The sequence below is a fragment of the Pempheris klunzingeri genome, chromosome 8, assembly GCF_042242105.1.
Source record: "Pempheris klunzingeri isolate RE-2024b chromosome 8, fPemKlu1.hap1, whole genome shotgun sequence".
NCBI lineage: Eukaryota > Metazoa > Chordata > Actinopteri > Acropomatiformes > Pempheridae > Pempheris > Pempheris klunzingeri.
Window position 1 is genome coordinate 24,040,365 of NC_092019.1, and position 21,092 is coordinate 24,061,456.

At 42.2% G+C, this 21,092-nt stretch overlaps 1 protein-coding gene across 2 annotated transcripts; it reads left to right on the forward strand.

The window, feature by feature from the left end:
* Window positions 1-958: 958 nt before the first annotated feature.
* On the forward strand, window positions 959-16,545 carry septin7b (septin 7b). Of its 2 annotated transcripts, XM_070835868.1 has the most exons (14): window positions 959-1,173; window positions 1,624-1,726; window positions 3,438-3,544; window positions 4,642-4,742; window positions 4,896-5,030; window positions 7,685-7,802; window positions 8,464-8,556; window positions 8,659-8,755; window positions 9,064-9,115; window positions 9,308-9,436; window positions 10,675-10,695; window positions 12,509-12,644; window positions 14,082-14,224; window positions 15,222-16,545. In XM_070835868.1, the coding sequence occupies exons 2-14, from the start codon at window positions 1,717-1,719 to the stop codon at window positions 15,259-15,261; spliced, it is 1,182 nt and encodes a 393-aa protein (XP_070691969.1). In that variant the 5' UTR covers window positions 959-1,173; window positions 1,624-1,716; the 3' UTR covers window positions 15,262-16,545. The 2 variants fall into 2 exon arrangements, with proteins under 2 accessions (XP_070691969.1, XP_070691970.1); XM_070835869.1 differs by lacking the exon at window positions 10,675-10,695.
* Window positions 16,546-21,092: the final 4,547 nt, after the last annotated feature.

The following is a 21,092-nucleotide window of genomic DNA, read 5'->3' on the forward strand; positions in this document are numbered from 1 at the left end:
ACAGCTCTCGTCAATGCTAACTTGTTTGAATCAAGGGGTATCGAATATAGCGTTACTCTTGTTTACGCGAGATAACGTTAAATAATATCATATTGTGCAGAATATAGTCAATGCAGCCATTATTACATTTTCCCGTGGAGACCTTCGAAATGCTTCTGTAAACGGGGAGAACGACCACTCTTTGTCGTTCATGTGCCCGACATCGGGGCTGCATTAGTGTGCGATCAATAATTTGATTAAGCTGCCATGATTAGAGCATCTCGCTAGGTTAGGCAGTCAGAGCTAAGCCATGAGGATGTGTCACGGATAGGTATAAGGAGGTTACGACTGCCATCTAATCTGGATTACAGTGGATCTAGTACCTCAGAGTTCATGTTTTGACTTTTTTAAGTTCATTGGCTTCAGACTGTGACCTCTGAAGTCAGGATACTGAACCAGTTGTTTCCCCTAAACTGAAACGACAAACTGTGCTCTGCACAAGTGAAATGTAGTTTAGTCCTCCACCTGCCACCACTTCCTTTAACAGACCTGTCAGACGTTGCTGGAAGTGAACCAGACAGCTGTCATTATAAAATGACTGTTTTTTTGTCTCAGTTTTTTAGATTTTAAAAACTCTACTGTTTTAAAACATCACTAAAACATCTGTTCGCCACATAGCATATTTGCTAAATCCAACACATAATGATTCACATGCTTGAGCACTGGGATGCTGCTGAGATTGAACTGCACATCCTGTAGGCAAATCAGCACATGAAGTCATAGCGTCAGACAGGAGACGTGGGCTGTCGTTTGTAGGCAGGAGATGCTCCAATGTGCGAGGCAGAAATCCTCTGCTAGCCAAAGGCGTAAAGAAAAAGCTGCAACAGTGAATGGACCTTTGCTTTATGGTGCTACTGACATTAAAGGAGCAAGTGGAGTGGAATATGTACCACACTGGCCAACTGTCTGTGTTGTTACAATACACCAGATCATGAATCACGCTGCCGCAGGCTTCTCAGCTTGATTCTAGAGACAGAATGGTTTGTTTGTCAGATGGCCTGAGATTGATTCTCTGTTACTTTTTTCGTTTTTTGTTTTCTGCTCTCTCCCTTTGCTTTCTGACCCTGGAAACGCTGGCATTTCCTGCACACTGGAAACCATTACATTGATCTACTGATCTACACAAAAACAGCTGTAAGTACTGAAATTATCCTGATGCTTTAAATAACTGGACAGTATTTTTTTGACGTACAGCTCTGCAGTACATCATTTTGAAATTTATACACCTGTGTCCTGCTGAATTACAGTTTAAAAAGTACGACATGATGCACAGCACATATTTCCTTTTGATTAATGGTGGCATCTCGGAATTTAACATTTCATTCAATGTATGTGCGACGTATTGTAAGTGAAAATGTATGTGTAGTTGTCAAACTGTGTGTAACAATGTTTTGTCTAACTTTGAATCTGCTTAGGGACATCATAAGGGCTCAGATGGTTAGATGATTAGGAGCGTATTTCAGTTTTGGCAGCGTGGGAATAGAGCGATTAAAACTTGCCTTTTAAGCTTTCCGGTTCAAGCGGGGCTGTGAGATCATATTTCTTTGCGGTTTTGATGTGTGTATTTTCTTTAATGTTTTACAGCAGCAAAAGAATCTGGAAGGATATGTTGGCTTTGCAAGCCTCCCCAACCAAGTGTACAGGAAGTCTGTGAAGAGGGGCTTTGAGTTCACCCTGATGGTCGTTGGTAAGAACACACGCTGCTCAGCCCTCTCTTTGCCCTTGTTTCATATGAATCATTTCATTGTTTTTATTGCGGTTGGCATTTTAGAGTCCTTCACTGTGGTTTGTTTTTGAGAGCGTGAGAGAGATTGTGCGTGGACGCAGCCACATTTATACACAAGGGACTTGCCCCCAGCTTTGTAGTGTTAATTGTTGAGTCAGAGAGGAGGGGATCATTGCTTGATGTTATTATTTTGTTTATTATCTTCATGCCAGGTCTTTGACACGGTCTCCCAGAATAGAGACATTTTGGATGGATTTATCTAGAGCTGCACCCAGTAAAACAAAAATGCAGACATTCTTTTAAAATGCCTGGATGTGGCGGTTGACATCGGGCCAAGATCCTCCTCGGCTGATCAGTCCCTGTTTGGAGGGAAAATGTTTCCTCGGGTCAAAACCATTTCCTGTGGTGGGACCAGCAGAATTTCTACCCAGCGTGGCTCTAAGAATAGCGCATCTTCCGTTGTGTTCGCAACATTTTGTTTCTACAGGCTTTTTCCTTATAGTACTGCTGATACATTTCAGCCAGTGAGCAGTATTTTTATTGCTGTTATTAGGTAGTTCCACTAAAACACCCTCATGACAGGGCATTTGGATTTAGCTGGCTCCTTTTCTCTGCAGTGTCCTCTGTAAAAGCTGCTGGATGGTGACCAAGTGGTCCTCTGGGGCCTGTGAATGCTTTGATGCGTATGCCACAAATAGCTTCATTTTGGGAATAATTTCAGAAAAGATAGAAACGACTCTGCATCTAACAACAAGGACAGTAGGCAAGGTCCTCTGGGGTTGTTACTAGTTTAAATGCCTGCCATTGTTTTAATGGTATCACCCTCTTGTGTGGACACACACACATACAACATTCAGCTTTTCTTGGCTGTGATAAGCTGTGAGCCCACATGTCCCCGCCGTGCAATGCGTCACCGTTGTGGTGTGAAAGAGGGAAGGAGGATGAAAGTTGGAGGAAGGGAAGCAGAGACAGGGCTGGTATTACCAGCAGTCACTGGCACGTCTACCCGTGCCTCATGAAACACATGACCCAACAACCTGTTCACTTCACACATTGCAGAGCAGCTCTTTTCACTGGCCTGTCATCACTTCATATTGCTGTAAATTTAACAAGCGCATACCCATGGCACACAGTTAGATGCCAAGCGTAAGACGTTCGACAAACAAATGTTACAGTACAAGCTCCCCACATTGCCCTTTGACTGTAGCTCTGGTGTGAATGGAGGCTCGTTAAATATTGACTTGTGGCCATCAGCCAATGCAGGCCGTGTCAGTGGTCATTTCCACTAATGATCCATTCATTGGGAGCTTGGAAACTGGGCACACAATGGCCAACCAAGCTTGAGGAGCCACCCAGACCACACAGCCAGTCAGCTGTGCATAACAAGAGCCATTGTCTGTGTTGTTTCCTTGGCCTTTTAACTGTTAACCCAAATGGATCAACGTCTTGGGCAAATGTCAGTCTCATCCTCGGATAGAACCATAGCCGCTGGTTGTCCTTGGACTCTCAGCTGTGGTCATTGTGTGGATATAATGCAGGGGTTGGGGTGATTATTTTATACCGAGTAATGCAATGCTTTACAGTCCGGCCAACTTTCTAACTGTAACGTGAAGAGTACAAGTCTCAGTGTTCCTGAAATACTGATTTGTCTTCTCCTTTCTCCTTTTTCCAGGTGAGTCTGGTCTGGGCAAATCCACGTTGATCAACTCTCTGTTCCTCACAGACTTGTATTCAGCAGAGTATCCTGGACCTTCACATCGGATCAAAAAGACTGTACAGGTACATTTGGACAAAAATATTCTACATCACTAAGCAGACCATATATCAGAGTTGTCCAATAAACAACCCTGAAATGCTTTTACACTTTTTTTGGTAAGACTTTCTAACCCACCAGCAGATTTGGCAGCCATCCAAACCACCATTTTGACTTTATATTTGAAAATGTGCCCACAGAACCAACAAAAATAGACTGTAGTGTTTCATAACACAGCTGTCTTAATGGCATAAATACCTACATAATAGTCTGTTTTTTATTTGAACGTGTTCTCAACTATGTAGCTCTCAAACAGAATAACTGTCTTCGAGATGAATATAGGAACAATTAACTTTGCTTGCCGTTACAGCAGCAAGTGTTTAACAATCCTAATGTATCAATGTTGTCTTGAAAACATATGTGAAAGCCCTGTTGTTAATGAAAAGTTTAGGACTTACAGTATTACAGTGCCAGAGAACCTGTTCTGTTAAAAACAAAGAATCATCTATGTGTTTCTCACCATAAATCATGCAAACTGATTAACAAAGACCACAGAAACAGTTGCCTCTCAGCATTGATATGAAGAGAAAATCTGTTAGTTTTTCTCTCTTCAATTCAATACGCTCTGTGGACACCTGACTTGATGTGTAAGAAAAATATCGTTCATGCCACACTGTTTTGAGGTTTGGTTGACTCAAACGTGCAGCACAACCTTAGGTTCTCATGGTGGTTTTAACAAGTCAGACCCAGCTCTCACCATAAATGCCATCTTCCCTAATTACACTACGCTATCCTGAATCTTGGGTGCCTCAAGTGCTTCACTTTATCTGTCTGGCTCCTGTCTGACAGCATTGCTATCTCCAGATGCGCGTGTGCTTCTCTGGTTGCTCGACATAGTTAGTTAATAGCACAGTGTGAGATGGCGTGTTGCTACATGCTGCCAGCTTCAAGCATTTTCTGTGTAGGATACATTATCTGTGATGCCATTAGCTCACAGTGAAAATGATTTCGCACCTGTTCTTCCATGTTGTCTTTATTTTTTTTATTAAACAGCTTGGTCTCAAAAGCACAGGTGGTGGCAGAAGTAAACACAATGTGTCCTTCATTCTTTGTCTCGCGTCAGGTGGAGCAGTCCAAAGTTTTAATAAAGGAGGGCGGTGTCCAGCTGCTGCTCACAATAGTTGACACCCCAGGGTTCGGAGATGCTGTCGACAACAGCAACTGGTAAGGGTCACCACAACCTGAGCTCAGCATAGATGCTTTCCTTCATTTATCGTCCTTAAAATGTCAAAGCTGTTCTGCCATCTTTAATCTAGGGAGATCCTCGGGGTCTTTGTGGGGGTTTGTTTCATAACTGCCGCAATTTGTATTATACAGCTGGCAGCCAGTCATCGACCACATAGACAGCAAGTTTGAAGACTACCTGAACTCAGAATCCCGGGTGAACAGACGACAGATGCCTGACAGCCGAATCCACTGCTGCCTGTACTTCATCGCCCCTTCGGGACACGGGTAAGTCTGGGAAATAAAATCATGAGACAGTCATTGCGTCTTTTGTGCACCCATTGTGTTAGCATAGGCAGATTGGGGGATGGAGGTAAGGAATGCAAAGGACTGGAGAAAGGAAACGGTTTGAGGGGGAAAGTGAAACAGTGAGAAGAAATGAGTAAAAAAGAATAGTGTAAGGAGGGAAATGAGAGGTGCTCCTAAGGTCAAAGAAGCAGGTTTGTGACTGGAAGGAAAGGTTGTTGGTTCAAATCCCTGTGTTATTTTGAATTCTGCAGAAGGGCAGTCAATAAAGCTCTTAGCAAGGCGCTGAATTCCCTTCTGCTGCTGGAACAGCTTGGTGGCCATACCGGGCAGCTCCTGAGTGAGAATGTATGTGCTGTCTCACTTCCGTCTGTCTCCTCCTGCGACTCCCCCGGGCCATCGCTGTAAACGATCATGTAAAACTGAGTCAGCGCATCTTAGGGGTTAAAACTTGAAGCTCGTGAAAAAGGGGGGAAAAAAAACAAGCAATTCAGAGGAAGACGCTGGCAAAGTTCCCAGCAGATGATACTGATCGCCAAATGTGTCATAAAGACACGACTGTGTGGAATTTTAATTGTAATGTTGATATTCACAAGCCACCAGATCCTCTGTAGCATGTTGACTTCTCAGACGTGCTCATCTGGTCTTTTTTTCAAGGAATCTCAGTGTCTTGAGTAGAAAAGCGTGGCAGTAGTGAAAAAGGCAGATATTTGGGTTTACAGTTATGCTAATATGAAACTTTGTCCCTAGTCAAGGCTCTTAACCTTTAAAAGAATACAAAAGGAACCTATGCTGTTCGGCACTGTAGGCCAGGATAGTGAGTTTGTGTCTGCTGTGTGGAGCTGCCCAGTTTGTTTCGACGCAAATATCCACAGTGTGCTCACATGCCCTTAAAACTGATGACCAGAACCTACTGTAAACAGTGAAGAATGACTTGTCCTCCTTTCTCCTCATGTTTTTTTTCCTCCTTCCTCAGCCTGTCTGTCTGTGCTCTGTGAGACATTGTGTTTGTACAAGCCCGTCCTCTGTACCCACACAAGCAGTACTTTAGTCTGAGGATGGGCAGCGTATGTTCTCACACACACACACACACACACACACACACACACACACACACACACACACACACACACACACACACACACACACACACACACACACACACACACACACACACACACACACACACACACACACACACACACACACACACAGCATCCCCTCATAACACCAGCTGACTACTCTCACACAGAAGCACAATGACCTTCAATGCTGAGAGACAATCTGTACATTGAGCTCCTTGCTGATCTGTGGTGACTGGTTTTCTTAAAGATTTGTGGACAGCGACTTTATCAGGAAAAGATCACCCGCATCAGTTTTTCTTAAATCTTTTCAATGTAGCTATCTCCAAACTGCAGTTAAACCCAAATATGAGAGGTGAGGTGACATTGTGAACATCAGTGAGGAGAGCTGAAAGTTTACTGATAAATCGACAGATAAATTGATAATGAAAATAATGGTGCAGGCTTTACAGTAAGTTTACTTGGGTGTGAAATACATATTCATTTTGGCTAGACTTATTGTACTTGTATGTATTGTATTGTAAAATACCTTTTGAATGAGTGCTTGTCTGGGGGTGAGACTGCTCTCTGCTCAGGTTAGCGACTGGCCTCGGACATGTTTAGTGTAGCCTCCTGTGTGACACAGCAGCTTTTTCCTCTGGTCAGTTAGTGAAGGGTCAGTGAAAAGTCCTCATCTGTCCTTATATATAATTTAGTGCGTTCTATTAACTTCGACCCTGCCGCTGGTCAGCCCACTCATATTTCTGTTAGAAGTATGTGTACTAACACAAAGGGCAGGCTGATATGTGTGTCACTACCCCATGAAACAGCTGTCCTGTCATGTGCCAGTGTGATTGCTTTTACTGTAAAAGTTTATCAGTACATTGTTATTATCATTGTGTATGCAGCAGCATGAATTATGTCAGCTGTTGATAACAGTAGTAGGATCTGACAAACCTGCTAATAGTTTATATTGTTCCTGTTTTTCCATATAATACCAGTTGTTACCAGCTGTTCCAGTCAGGTCTTTTAATATACAGCACTGTGCTGTGTATTGCGCTGCATGGCAAAGTGATAAACATGCATCCCACTCTTAATACTAACAGTATCAGATTCCGCCTGAGGACAGACTTCCACTCAGATGGATGTTTCCGTGGTGCCCTCAAAGAATCAAATAAAGATTAAGTTCAATTGAAATTCAAAGCTTTAACTCAGTAATTCAGTACTGTCACACTGCCAAGGATAGCAATGCTTTCTCACGACTACAAGGTCATTTTCTTAGACATTGCAAACATCTTTCAGGCATCACACATACTTTTCTATATTTGGTTAAGCTCCACTTATCCCTGTATTTTCTAAGGAAGAGCTAATCAAGTGGTCAAATCAGTGATCAAGTCCAGGCAGCCCCCAAAGATCCCACTTACAGTTCGCTTGATTATTTAGTTAGAAATGTGTTGGACAGGCTGGAAAATGTGAGCCATCAATACAAGTACAAGGTACAGAGTGGTTTAAAATGACGCTGCTTCCACTATCCTGTTGAATTATATGTAAATCCACATCTTTATCTCTATGCAGACTGAAGCCCTTGGACATTGAGTTCATGAAACGGTTGCATGAGAAAGTCAATGTCATCCCGCTGATCGCCAAAGCAGACACCCTCACCCCAGAGGAATGCCAACAGTTCAAGAAACAGGTCAGTGGTTTCCACAGCTGCATACTACTGCAGAAAAAAAAGGATATGAGAGCATTTTTTTTTCCTCTACTGTGGTCATCAGTATGTTAGTGAAAATGTGCATCACGAAGCAAACCTAAATAAAGTAGACCCTCTTAAGTGTTACAGCTATTGGTACAGTGACATCTTGCACTGTGTGGAATTCTTATGGTAAATTTTACATGACCATGAATACATAAAGAAAGATCTACCAGTAGTTCCTGGAATAAATAGCATTGCTAACAGTTTGCTTTTGTGTGCTCTGTTGTGCTTCATTTTCACAATAACATCTTTGCTTTGGTTTGGAAGGACCACATCAGATAGCATTAGAACATGAAGCAATAACAAAAGGCATCTTCAGCATTCAGCTGGGTGAAAACTGACTGTACTGATGTGTCACTGTACTGTTTAAAATCACTATGTTAACGCTAGATCAGGTGAGGAGGATGAAAATTGCAGTTTATAACTTAATATCTCTTAAAACTACAACAAAGAGTATGTAGCATCTAATTCATATTAGTGTTAATTGAAACCATTCCACACTGCAGCCTTTAGTGGGGCTTTATAAGACACTAGGGAGGAACATTCGACTAATGGTGGGGTCTGTATTGTTGAGCCATTTCCTCTTCTCTTCTCCTGCTAGATCATGCGGGAAATCCAAGAGCACAAAATCAAGATTTACGAGTTCCCTGAGACAGACGACGAAGAAGAGAACAGGCTGGTGAAGAAGATAAAGGTGCTTTATGTATCCTGACATGCCATATTATATAGGTATACTAGTTTGTTACAAACCCAGAATCACACACTGATATTAATAATGCTGAACATTGTCTATTAGGACAAGCTGCCGCTGGCTGTAGTAGGAAGCAACACCATCATCGAAGTGAACGGCAAGAGGGCCAGAGGGAGACAATACCCCTGGGGGGTTGCAGAAGGTATGAATGCTGAGTTACCGCTGAGAAAAATGCTTAAATACTGAAATTCAATCGCGGGTCTTAAATGTATCACATCTAATATAAAGTAAGGATAAGGATGCTGTGTATTTACCCAACATGTTAGAAAAGTTCTTGTGTCATGACTTAACAGCATTCCAGAAAACAGGATCTGAGCATTACTTTGTAGCTCTGCATTTTTTAAACGCATCCGAGTGAAGATGTTACTTGGTTTCTGGGGAACAAAGAAGGTTGCATACTTTTTAAGTATGAGAAGAAATAACTGGCTGACTTCTTGTCTTCCCTTCTAGTTGAAAACAGTGACCACTGTGACTTCACCATCCTCAGGGATATGCTCATCAGGTACTGACAAAAACAAAGAGGATAAGGAACCTGTGTCATTTACAGCTAATAACCACCTCATTCAGATAGAGGCTCTGGAAAGACTGTGTTAGTGCTTTCAGAGGAGGTGTTGTGTTGTAGCTAAAAGAGCTTTTGAAACATTATTCAGAGAACATTTTACATGTTTTTGCATTCTTTGTCGTCCATCACCAGAACTCACATGCAGGACCTGAAGGACGTGACAAACAACGTCCACTATGAAAACTACCGCAGCAGGAAGCTGGCTGCTGTCACATACAATGGAGTGGACAACAACAGGGCTAAAGGTCAACTGTCCACCAAGTAAGTCTGGAACAAAGCACACTGGGGACAGCAGTGTAGGATAAGTTCACTTCAAAGTAATGGTATCCGCCTCATTTTTGGCAAGCGTTCTCCTCTATCAGGAGTTGTGACAGAACAATTGGATAGCCATTGGTTTTCTGGGTTTTATATTGGTCTAATTTTCACACTTGCACATGTTAAGCCAAGTGGGATGCATTTGTTAAACAGAGTATCTGCAGGTCTTTAAAAGTCTTAAAATGAATTTGTTTTCCTTAAAAGCCACAGAAAAATCTCATCAAACTTCATTTACAAAACACTTAAATACTTCTCTCGCCTGCCATATAAAATGTGTTTGTATCTGATCGTGGGCTGTTGGGAGATTTACACTCTATTGCAGTACTGTTGCATTACTATTTTACACCTTCTTTCAGGGCGTGTCGATCAGTGCCATCAGACCTATGGGAAACGCTGTCCCTGCTGTTAGCTACAGCAGCCAGGAATCTCAGTCTCATAACGGGCATGTGTCAATATAAGGAAAACATAATGTTATCATGAATATTTCTAGGCCTCCCAACTAGTTTTCCATCACGCTTTGACCCGATATGATCGTAAAACCAGTATTAAATAGCTTTCTACCAAAAAATCTGTTAATTTAACCTGCTGAAACCCACATTTGGCCTGTAGAACGTGACTGCAGTCGAATGAGTTGTTGTCACATTATTTACTCCTATCCTGATTCAGTTTTCATTTATGGTCCAGGCAACTGAAAAAGTCTAAGTTGGGGGAGTTCATTCGTTGTCCGCTCGTTCTCTGTTTGTCATGTTTGACAAACACTTTTGTTGTGGCCTCTCACTGTACTACTTTGCATAAAACCATGCCACTGATTTTCATATGTTTTCATCCTAAGCACCATGCTGCTTTCTCATTCATGTAGACACAAGCAAATGGCTAACTCACTGAGCTAAAACTCCAGCGCCACAGCGGAGTAGAGGCCTCACACTGCTGATGCTAACTCACAGCTAAACAGTTGACCAACTCTGCTGATGTATTTGACACCCAGCTTACAAAGCTGACATTGTTATATTTTCCAAGCTTTCGTTTTTTTTTCCATTAGTAGTGAAAAAGTAGCTGAAATCACAGAACACGTCTGAAAGACTGTAGTTTTATTTTAGTGCATGACCTCATTATTGCATGCTGTGTTTGTGTGTGTGTGTATCTGTGTGTGTGTGTTTGGTTGTATGTGTTTTTGTTCTTTTTAGACAAGACACAGTTGAAGGAATGTAAGTGGTCATTTTTTTTCTTATTTTTGAGACCCTTTTGTATGACGACCGGTCCTCTGTACCCTGCTCTTTGCTCCCCCGTTGGCTGCCTTTGGGTGTTTTCTTTCCTCCCTAGTGACTGAGGTCTGCTTTCCCCCTGACTTCCCCCTGTCAGTAGATATTTCCAGGAACCAGCGGGAGAAAAACTGTGAATTACCGCACATATGAATGTACTTTGACAGCCATGAATGCAATGCCTTCATTTTTTTTTCCCAACAACAAAGCCCTCTTTTGCTTTCCACTGTTGTATTCATCGCTGCTTCCACTGCCGCTGCCGTTAGCTCTGCCTAGAGGGGCATCAGAGACCTGTGCATGACACGTATGGAGTGGTTAAGACTGATTGTGAGATTTTAATTTGCTGAAATTGCTTAAAGCTGCAACATTTGTCACATCGTAAGTGGTGCACTGCACCTTTAGCTGTTCACGTTCTCACCTTGACCAGCCGTTCACTTTGAAAAGGCCTGAGTTGGATGTAACTGCCATCCGCAAGCCAACCAAGGAGAAGCAAACGCAGATGATCTGTATTAAACTAGCAAGCTGGTCATTTTTGCAAAATGAACCTTGACAGGCTGATGCAAAACTTGGGGAATTAATCATCCAAAATTTTGCAATAATGACGCTGCTCACTGTACATTATCCCACTTATCACACAGCTTCATACTCAAGTCAACAATGTGGCACAAAATACTGACTTAAAAATGATTTTATTGATTTAAAAAAACATTTTCTCGCTTCAGTTATCAGAACGGGAACATCCAGCCACATAGCATCAGTAAGTTAGCACAAGTTAGTATCAGTTGTGGAGAGTGGAGCTTCCTGTGTACATCACTAGCTACTAACCTTGCCTTAGTAACCATGAAGTGGTGGTGTTACCCCGAAACTCTGCAAGAATCACTGTAGAGCTTAACTGTAAGACTTCAACAGAAGAGGATGAAGAAATGTGTTCAACACACTCAGACAAACACAGACCCACAATTTAGTGTATTTTGATTTTAAAATGACATATTGCAGCTTTAAGATTGCATCTTATCTCCTTTGGTTTTTCACTCAATTATAACATAACATAAATGTCACTGCACCAAAATTACTCCTCAGTATACATTCCTCATAATCATAGGTAACCTCTCCACGTACTTCATGACAGGGCTCTGTACTGTCACACTGCAACAGAGCGTCCTGGTGAGCTTCACTAACATTTAACCCACCTCGTGCACTAACAGGCAGCACTCACAGGTTCCTTGCACTAGCTTGTAGGTCCTCCTCTCGGCTCTCAGAGACGCCTCACGGTCCGTTTGGTTTCCCGTTCCTGTCGCATCCTTGTTGGATCCCGTCTTTCCTGAAACTTTGCCTCTCGCTCAGTCTTCCCTCCTGAACCCCGACATGTTGTGTTTCTTTGACAAATGAAGGCTCTTTCTGAGTTTTGTACAGAGCTCCGGCAATCTGCTGCACATATTTCACTCGCTTTGTTGTCAGTGAGAGATGATGTTGCATATTTTACTTTCCTCTGCTCTGCAAAAACAGGTGAAAATAAAGCATGCTCCTCATACTCCTTTTTCCTCACCAAACACGTTAAAGAGGAGAGGAAATGCAAACAAAAGATTTGTTTGCAAAGCCAATTGAAACAAATTGTTGAATTGGTCAAATACACCAACTTAGTTATTAGTCATATTGTGGTATGACTGAAATGGGTGACATTACTGAGTGGGTCTGTGCTGGTCTAAATCTGCGTGTGTGTGTGTGTGTTTGTGTGCGCTCTCACTTGCTCCCCTTGCAGGAGCCCCCTGGCCCAGATGGAGGAGGAGCGGCGAGAGCATGTGACTAAGATGAAGAAGATGGAGATGGAGATGGAGCAGGTGTTTGAAATGAAAGTCAAGGAGAAAGTGCAGAAGCTCAAAGACTCTGAAGCAGAGGTAAAACACACACACACACACACACACACACCAGGTTTAATGAATGCTGCAGCTCATGCTTTTGTGAAGTTTCTTATCTCTCTTTGGGCTCCTTCCTTCCTCCTGTGCCGACGTGTTTGAGCAGTTAGAAGTGTGAGTGAGCTTTGGCCGTGTGTTATTGAACTGTGTAAGCTGGTGTTCAGTTTTACTTCCCTCTTTTGCACCTCTGCACTTTATTTATTTGCCCCTGAAATCAGGTATTTGGAGAAGGGCAATTTGCATGTGTGCAACATGCAGACTGTAGGACTGTCGCTGAGGGATCATGTCTCTACTAAACAATATCTGTTGATGAGACAGTCTTTCATCACAAAGTTAATTTAAATCAGACAAACAGGAAAACCAAATATGAGTAGAAACACTTGCGGTCAGTATATTAACCTGCGGTTGGAACATTGCTGCTATAAATGTGTTAACATCTGGCTCGCTGAAACTTTTGTCAAGTCATAACTTCCACTTTTAATATGAGAGGTTCCTTCTATAACAATGCCACATGAAGTGTGTAAAGCTGGTTTTACTTTTGCAGACCAATTATAGATGTGTGGACAACTCAGTTTGAGCACGCGAATCTGACAACGGAAGATAATAATCTGGACACGGAAAATGAAGAACTAAACCTTCAAACTAATAAATGGCACATTAAGTTTAGCTCATACACAGAAAAGAAGTATCACCAGTGTCAGTGTCACCAATGTGGAAGTGCCTTTAACTTAGATTCTGTCTAATGGCCAGCTGGGGGTGACTCATTGGCTCCAAAATGAGCCGACTTCTCCCTTGATTTATTAGCTCAGTAAACATTTTCCTGATGAGTTTATGGTCTCAGTCACTGGTTTCATGATTTCTTCAACACCACATGATGTGCATTTAGTAAATTTGAGTCCCATTTAGAATAAAACGGAGCATAAATCAGGGTCTGCTTTAGGGCAGGACTACCTTGTGACTAACCAGTCAGGGGCGAGGGAGAAAAGCTCATGCATCACTTCTGGCTCTTAAACCAAGATGGTGATTCTGAAAATGCTAAACTCAAGACTTCAGAATATCAGTTGACAAAGCAATGTGTGATGTGACGGTGGCTCCACCCACTTCTGTGGTTTACCTCGTCACAAGTGTCATGGTGACTTGATGAAGTGTTTGTTTATCTCTGCATTTTTCCCACTTTTGTCTTTGATAATCAGCTGTATATTCTCTCCTATTTTTAAAATATTACAGCATTACAGGGCTCTTTGCTTTCCTCTTTGATTCAGTTATACTATACGTGTTTAAAGGCTCGTCTCTGTATATTCACTATAAGTGAAGAGGGGACTGTGTTGTGTGAAAAACTCTGCAGTTCACATGCTTCACAGTCTGTGTCAAGTAAGTTCAAAGTACTGACGTCCTCCTCTGCCCCGTGCGTCTCTGTAGCTTCAGCGGCGTCATGAGCAGATGAAGAAGAACCTGGAGGCTCAGCACAAGGAGCTGGAGGAGAAGAGACGTGTGTTCGAGGAGGAGAGAGCAAACTGGGAGGCCCAGCAGCGCCTGGAGCAGCAGAAACTGGAGGCCTCCAGGTACAACTGACACTCAGTCACACTTTGTTCAGCTGCCTGTTTTTACACACAAGCATTTAAGCTCCTAAGTCGAACATAACCTTCAGCGGAGGGCGAATGGTGGAGAGTAATGATTAGTGCCACCCTTTGGCCAATTGAATTTTCCTGCAGAAGGATATTATTAGATTTAGTCAAACTGCATCAGAAATGGATTGTGAGACAGCTGGTGGTTCCCTCAGTGCTGCCACTCTGGCTGGACTCAGCACCATGCATAGTAACACATTCAGCCCTTTCTCGCCCGTTGTTGGGCCACTAAAGATGCACGCTTGTGTGTCGTTCCCGATCAAACCACCAGCTGTCTAGATTCTGGATCGAACGCCTGAAAATTGAATTTCCCGTTCGGACTATTTCTCAATATCCTGAAAGATTTCAGATAAATTATACAGCTATCAAAGTAAAAAAACACAGGTGAAAAAACACCACATGACCGTACAGGTGGGGTTTGATCACTCGTTAGACTTTGATTCAGATGTTCCTGAATCCTTGGTGATTAGAAGTTTGACACCTTTTTTCCAACTGAGCCCTCAGCAGGAACTAGTGAGTGCAAAACACACTTTCTCTTGAAGAAAAACAGTTTTCAAGCATGGACACATTCAGCCAGTGACAAGCAAACATTGCCTTGTTGAGCCATTGAAGGGTCACGAGCCAAACGCATTGGAAGCACCGCTGCAGATGTAGAGTATATACCAACTCCACAGAAGAGAAAAGCAGCAGTCAGGACTGTGTGTTTTCACCATTTCTTTTGTGCAGACAGAACCTGTGTGTGTATTTCTGCTCACAGCTTTGAAATGAAAGGAGCTGCAGTGTCATTAACCTGTGTGTGTGTGTGTGTGTGTGTGTGTGTGTGTGTGTGTGTGTGTGTGTGTGTGTGTGTGTGTGTGTGTGTGTGTGTGTGTGTGTGTGTGTGTGTGTGTGTGTGTGTGTGTGTGTGTGTGTGTGTGTGTGTCCTCTCCTGCAGGACTCTGGAGAAAAACAAAAAGAAAGGCAAGATCTTTTAAAAGACGGTCGGCAGGACCACCCCAGCTCGAGTTAATTTTGTTTGCCAACGTTGCCGGTCAGGACGCCAGTGTGTGGCACTGACATCACCCACCTCCTCCTCCCCATCTCTCTCCCTCCCCTCCCCTCTCCTCTCCCTCCTTGTCCCCCACCCCTGCTCTGTCTGCCAGCACAGCTGTGCTCCTGCTCCCAGCCACTAGAGGGGGCACTGGGGGTGTTATGGGTATACGAGGACGTGGAGGGGGTCTACATGTACGGTCAGAACTGCCACCACAGAGCCCCCTCGCTACCTCGGGACTCATCATCAACAAAGAATGTTTACCTAATTGACGGAAATAAAGAACCCCGGATTAGAAAGGCCAAACCCATATTATTGTTTTAATTATTATTATTATTGATGTTATTATTATTATTATTATTATTATGGTTGTTGTTATAACTGAATACTGCCCCCACCCCCCCACTTGCTGCTCTCTTTTTTTCATCCCAAGGTTGCTTTTAAATGACTGATGTGTACAGTTTTATGGAGAGCACAAACAAAAAAAAAAAAAAAACCCACCCATGAGTCACATCTGACTGTTGTACAATCAAGTTCTGGTGAATTTTATTTGTTTACAGGAAAAATGAAAGTAACAGTATGTGAACATTAACCTGATCTTCCATTGTATGATGTATTAAAGTAAGAGGAGGACAAGGCATTAACTAATCCCTTTTGTTTTCAGTGTATCAGTAAACCTTTAACCTTCCTCCTATCAGTGCGACAGTCTGAGATGAAACGGTGTCTGCAGTAAATCTGAGATCAAGAAAAACAATAAAATGCACCTTGGGCCTTTTTTATAGACTATAAAAACTGGCTAAAACGTCTTTTCTTTTTTTCTCCTGAGATGTAACTCTGTCTTTCTCCTCTGTGTTTAGCTCTTTCCACTAGCCTTGGACCACCATTTATTATGTCATAAGTGTTATATTTCACTTTAGTTTATTTTTCTATATACCGAGCCAGCTGAAGTAATAACTTCTTTTGTATGTTCAGAAAATCCTCAGAGACTTCAGAGCAGCGTCCACTGTTGAAAAGAAAACACACTTTGACATACAGCAGTGATCCTGGACGCCTTGTAAAAAAAAACCAAAACAAAAAAAAAAACTATTTCAATCACTCTGCAGAAACCATCAGTGGGAAATGAAGAGTCAACACCGCAGTTTGCTTTGGCTATGTACTCCATCTCTGTATTTTTAATTTTATTTTTCATTTGTATTGTACAAAGTCACTTAATAAACCTGTGATGATATGGAGGAGTGACATGGGGTCATTATGAAAGCGGGTGTGGACGCTTTGTATGAAATGATACATTTTTTGGTACCACTTTACAATAAGACTAGCCTTACAAAGGATCTATAAATGTTAACATGATTAGTTTATCAATCAGGCTCTGAGTACTTTAGAAATCATTAAGAAAAAATCACTGCAGACTGTTTGGTGACATCCAGTCAGTGCTCACCTTTCCAAATGGGTCACTAGTGTTTATTGCCCTGGCCTTAGTGTATGGATGTGGATGTTCGAGGTGCCAAATGAAACTTTTTCACCATCAGGCTGTCCCCTCTGGTTACATGGCAGTGACTTGGCTCGGCCGCTCCACGGGTAGAAATCCTGGCTCATGGAGAGGACAAAGTAACCACTGAGGTCTGAGGCTTCACCATTGATCTAATCTGTTGTAACAGCTTATTAATGTTAACACACTAATTCTGACATCCTTTATATGGGCAGTCTTATTAAAAAGTGGTAGCCATTTTTCTTCCATGGCAACACTGATGAATCACTAGAGGTTTGCTGAGGTGACGCATGCGGACTGTTCCCACCAACACTAGATGGCTCTGTTGGCCTGAAGGTTCCCAGCACTGACAGCAGGTGAGAAACTCGACTGTTCAATGTGACTTTTTTTTTTTTTATGGAGCACTGACAAACTGACTGGACAATATTCAACTTTTAATGTCAGAAGTGAAACAAAGTAAGAAAACAAGCGCAGCTCCTCTGCAGGTCTTCTGTGCTGCTCACGGGGCTCCTGCAGGGATGAAAGCAGCTGTCACAAGGCAAGACTTTCACCCAAACCGCTCCTCAGTATATTTAATGTCACTGTTGAAGCATCATACCCTGATCCTCAAAGCTCCTTTTACCCATGAGGCCCACAAAGGTCTGAAATGTATACCCTGGGAATAAAAAGATCTGTTTAAAAGCTCCAGTGATTTAGATCTGATGTTGAAAACGCGGATAGAGGAATAATACTCACGTTTACGGGCTGTCTGCGATTTTGCTGTTTAGAAGAAAGACAAACAGTCTTCAACATGAATAAAAACCCATAAATGCAGCACTCATTGGTGTGAAGTGGCATCAAACAGCCTCACCGGAGTTTTTCTTCTCCTTGAGTCCGAGAAAGTGACGTGGTCCTCCTGGTCTTCTGCTCATTCTCACTAACATGTCTTGGACTACTTCAGAGTTTGGCCATTTGTTCTTGGACAGAACAGAAATAACGCAAAGAAAGAGATTAAACAGTGCTAGATTATCTAATGATTCCTCTGAATGAAAATTAGAATTAATTTCCAGCTGCAGCTGCAGAGTCACAGAACCAATTTAACTGAGAGCTTCTGACAATAATTCAACATTGGTTTGTGTGTCGGTGAAGACTTTTTCATTCCAAATGTTTTCTTCTCAAAAAGGGTCCGTTCTAATGAATCCATAAATGTCAATAAGTTTGAGAGATCTTACCTCTTCGTTTCCTTCTCTCCAGTTGTCAATATTCATTCCTTGACAGAAAACATTTGTCAGAAGCAGCACGACCATCAGAACAACTTTAGTCAGCTCCATCAGGTCAAACCGTGCGGAATTTCTCTCAAATGGCTCTGCGTAAAATGTGAGGGCTGAGTCCTGGTAGCCTGGATACAGCTAATGATGCGCGCGCGCGCGTGTGTGTGTGTGTGTGTGTGTGTGTGTGTGTGTGTGAGTGAGTGAGTGACGACGCGCCGAGGGCTCCATAACGCGCCTTTTACGCACAACTCAAGTGGATGATGTCTGTTTGTCTCCGTCAGTTATTCAGCGAGTCAGTGGTCGTCCTTGTTCTATGTGTGACCATTACTACGGGTTTGATGCGCAGGGTCCGTGGAAAGATCACAGTGGACTGGACTGGAGGTTTCTGACACAGTTCGGTGGTTAGTGCACAGAGCTCACTGAGCGGACCAATTCTGCAACAGATTTCAAACTCAAATGCAAAAATGACGTCCTGACATCAACAGTATTGTCAGGTCGACCTCACATGAGCGAGGAAAGCGCACCAAAGTGCCCTCCTGTGCCTTCCTGGGTGCTCCTATAGTAGATAAAACCTGACAAAGGGTGAGTGTCTCCAGTGGAAAGTCACCCAACATCAGACATCATCACCGTTTCTCCATTGAAAGCCCCCCTCCCCAAGATCACCCATAATCGTTTTTTCTCACTGGAGATCACCCCACAGGGTTCTTTATCACATATTTTCCACTGGACAATGGTTTCTCTATGTTACTCTACTCTATATGTAACCATTTAGAGTCTAAATGGTTTAGAGTCTAAATGGTTACATTGAAAAAGTTAATAGTTCCCTGTGGGGTAGTGGTTCTACTTTAAAATCTGACTCACACCATAAAACAGGGTTTGGAACTGTTTCACCATGAATAAATACACACCTGGACAAAATTGTTGGTACCCCTCTGTTAATGAAAGAAAAACCCACAATGGTCACTGAAATCACTTGAAACTTACAAAAGTAACAATAAATAAAAATGTATTGAAATTTAAACAATCAAAATCAGCCATTACTTTTGAATTGTCGTTCAACAGAATTATTTAAAAAAACAAACTAATGAAACAGGCCTGGACAAAAATGATGGTACCCATAACTTAATATTTTGTTGCACAACCTTTTGAGGCAATCACTGCAATCAAACGATTTCTGTAACTGTCAATGAGACTTCTGCACCTGTCAACAGGTATTTTGGCCCACTCCTCGTGAGCAAACTGCTCCAGTTGTCTCAGGTTTGAAGGGTGTCTTCTCCAGATGGCATGTTTCAGCTCCTTCCACAGATGTTCAATGGGATTTAGATCTGGGCTCATAGAAGGCCACTTCAGAATAGTCCAATGCTTTTCTCTTAGCCATTCTTGGGTGTTTTTGGCTGTGTGTTTTGGGTCGTTATCCTGTTGGAAGACCCATGACCTGTGACTGAGACCAAGCTTCCTGACACTAGGCAGCACATTTCTCTCCAGAATGCCTTGATAGTCTTGAGATTTCATTGTACCTTGCACAGATTCAAGACACCCTGTGCCAGATACAGCAAAGCAGCCCCAGAACATAACCGAGCCTCCTCCATGTTTCACAGTAGGGACAGTGTTCTTTTCTTGGTATGCTTCATTTTTGCGTCTATGAACATAGAGTTGATGTGCCTTACCAAAAAGCTCCAGTTTTGTCTCATCTGTCCAAAGGACATTCTCCCAGAAGCTTTGTGGCTTGTCAATATGCATTTTCGCAAATTCCAGTCTCGCTTTTTTATGATTTGCTTTCAACAGTGGTGTCCTCCTTGGTCATCTCCCATGAAGTCCACTTTGGCTCAAACAACGACGAATGGTGCGATCTGACACTGATGTACCTTGGCCTTGGAGTTCACCTTTAATTTCTTTGGAGGTTGTTCTGGGCTCTCTGGATACCATTCGAACTATCCGTCTCTTCAATTTATCATCAATTTTCCTCTTGCGGCCATGTCCAGGGAGGTTGGCTACAGTCCCGTGGATCCTAAACTTCTGAATAATATGTGCCACCGTTGTCACAGGAACATCAAGCTGCTTGGAGATGGTCTTATAGCCTTTACCTTTAACATGCTTGTCTATAATTTTCTTCTAATCTCCTGAGACAACTCTCTCCTTCGCTTTCTGTGGTCCATGTTCAGTGTGGTACACACCATGTCACCAAACAGCACAGTGACTATTTGTCACCCTTTAAATAGGCAGACTGACTGATTATGAGTTTGAAGACACCTGTGATGCCAATTAAAGGACACACCTGAGTTAAACATGTCCCTCTGGTCAAATTATTTTCAATCTTTTATAGAGGTACCATCATTTTTGTCCAGGCCTGTTTCATTAGTTTGTTTTTTTAAATAATTCTGTTGAACCACAATTCAAAAGTAATGGCTGATTTTCAATGGTTAGTTTCCAGTAAATTTTTATTTATTGTTACTTTTGTAAGTTTCAAGTGATTTCAGTGACCATTGTGGGTTTTTCTTTCATTAACAGAGGGGTACCAACAATTTTGTCCACGTGTGTACATGACTGGAAGCCTGTGAATAAATGTAGTTAATAGGACAACACAGCGGATTAGATCTAAAAAGTAACATCAAATGAAAGTAACTTAGACACATTCCTCACCCCAAAGCACTGCTAGAATGTAAGTAAGTACATTTACTCAAGCACAGTAGGGACTACTTAAGTACAATTTTAAGAAGCTTTAAGAAGAAACAATTTCCTTTTTATGTAAATCGATATGTCCACTCCACTACATTTGTGTGACAGCTGTAGTAACTGGTTACTTTGCAGATTTATGTAATTGACACTAAACATAAACCAACTAACAAATCACAATGTGTCATTATAGGTGAATCTACCCAGTAGGATGTAAATTAGCTCAGCAACATTGAAATGATGCTTGATGTGATGACACATTAATGGATCACTAATTATAAACCATTAATATGAATAACACCACATGTATGATCCTGAAATTGATCATTCTGTAAAATGAGCACTTTAACTTTTGGCCCTTTC

Excerpts from the sequence above, each read along its gene's own strand:
- septin7b (XM_070835868.1), top strand. Across the intron at positions 4,743-4,895 it reads GCTGTCGACAACAGCAACTG|CTGGCAGCCAGTCATCGACC; the intron begins GTAAGGGTCACC and ends TGTATTATACAG. Across the intron at positions 8,756-9,063 it reads CCCCTGGGGGGTTGCAGAAG|TTGAAAACAGTGACCACTGT; the intron begins GTATGAATGCTG and ends CTTCCCTTCTAG.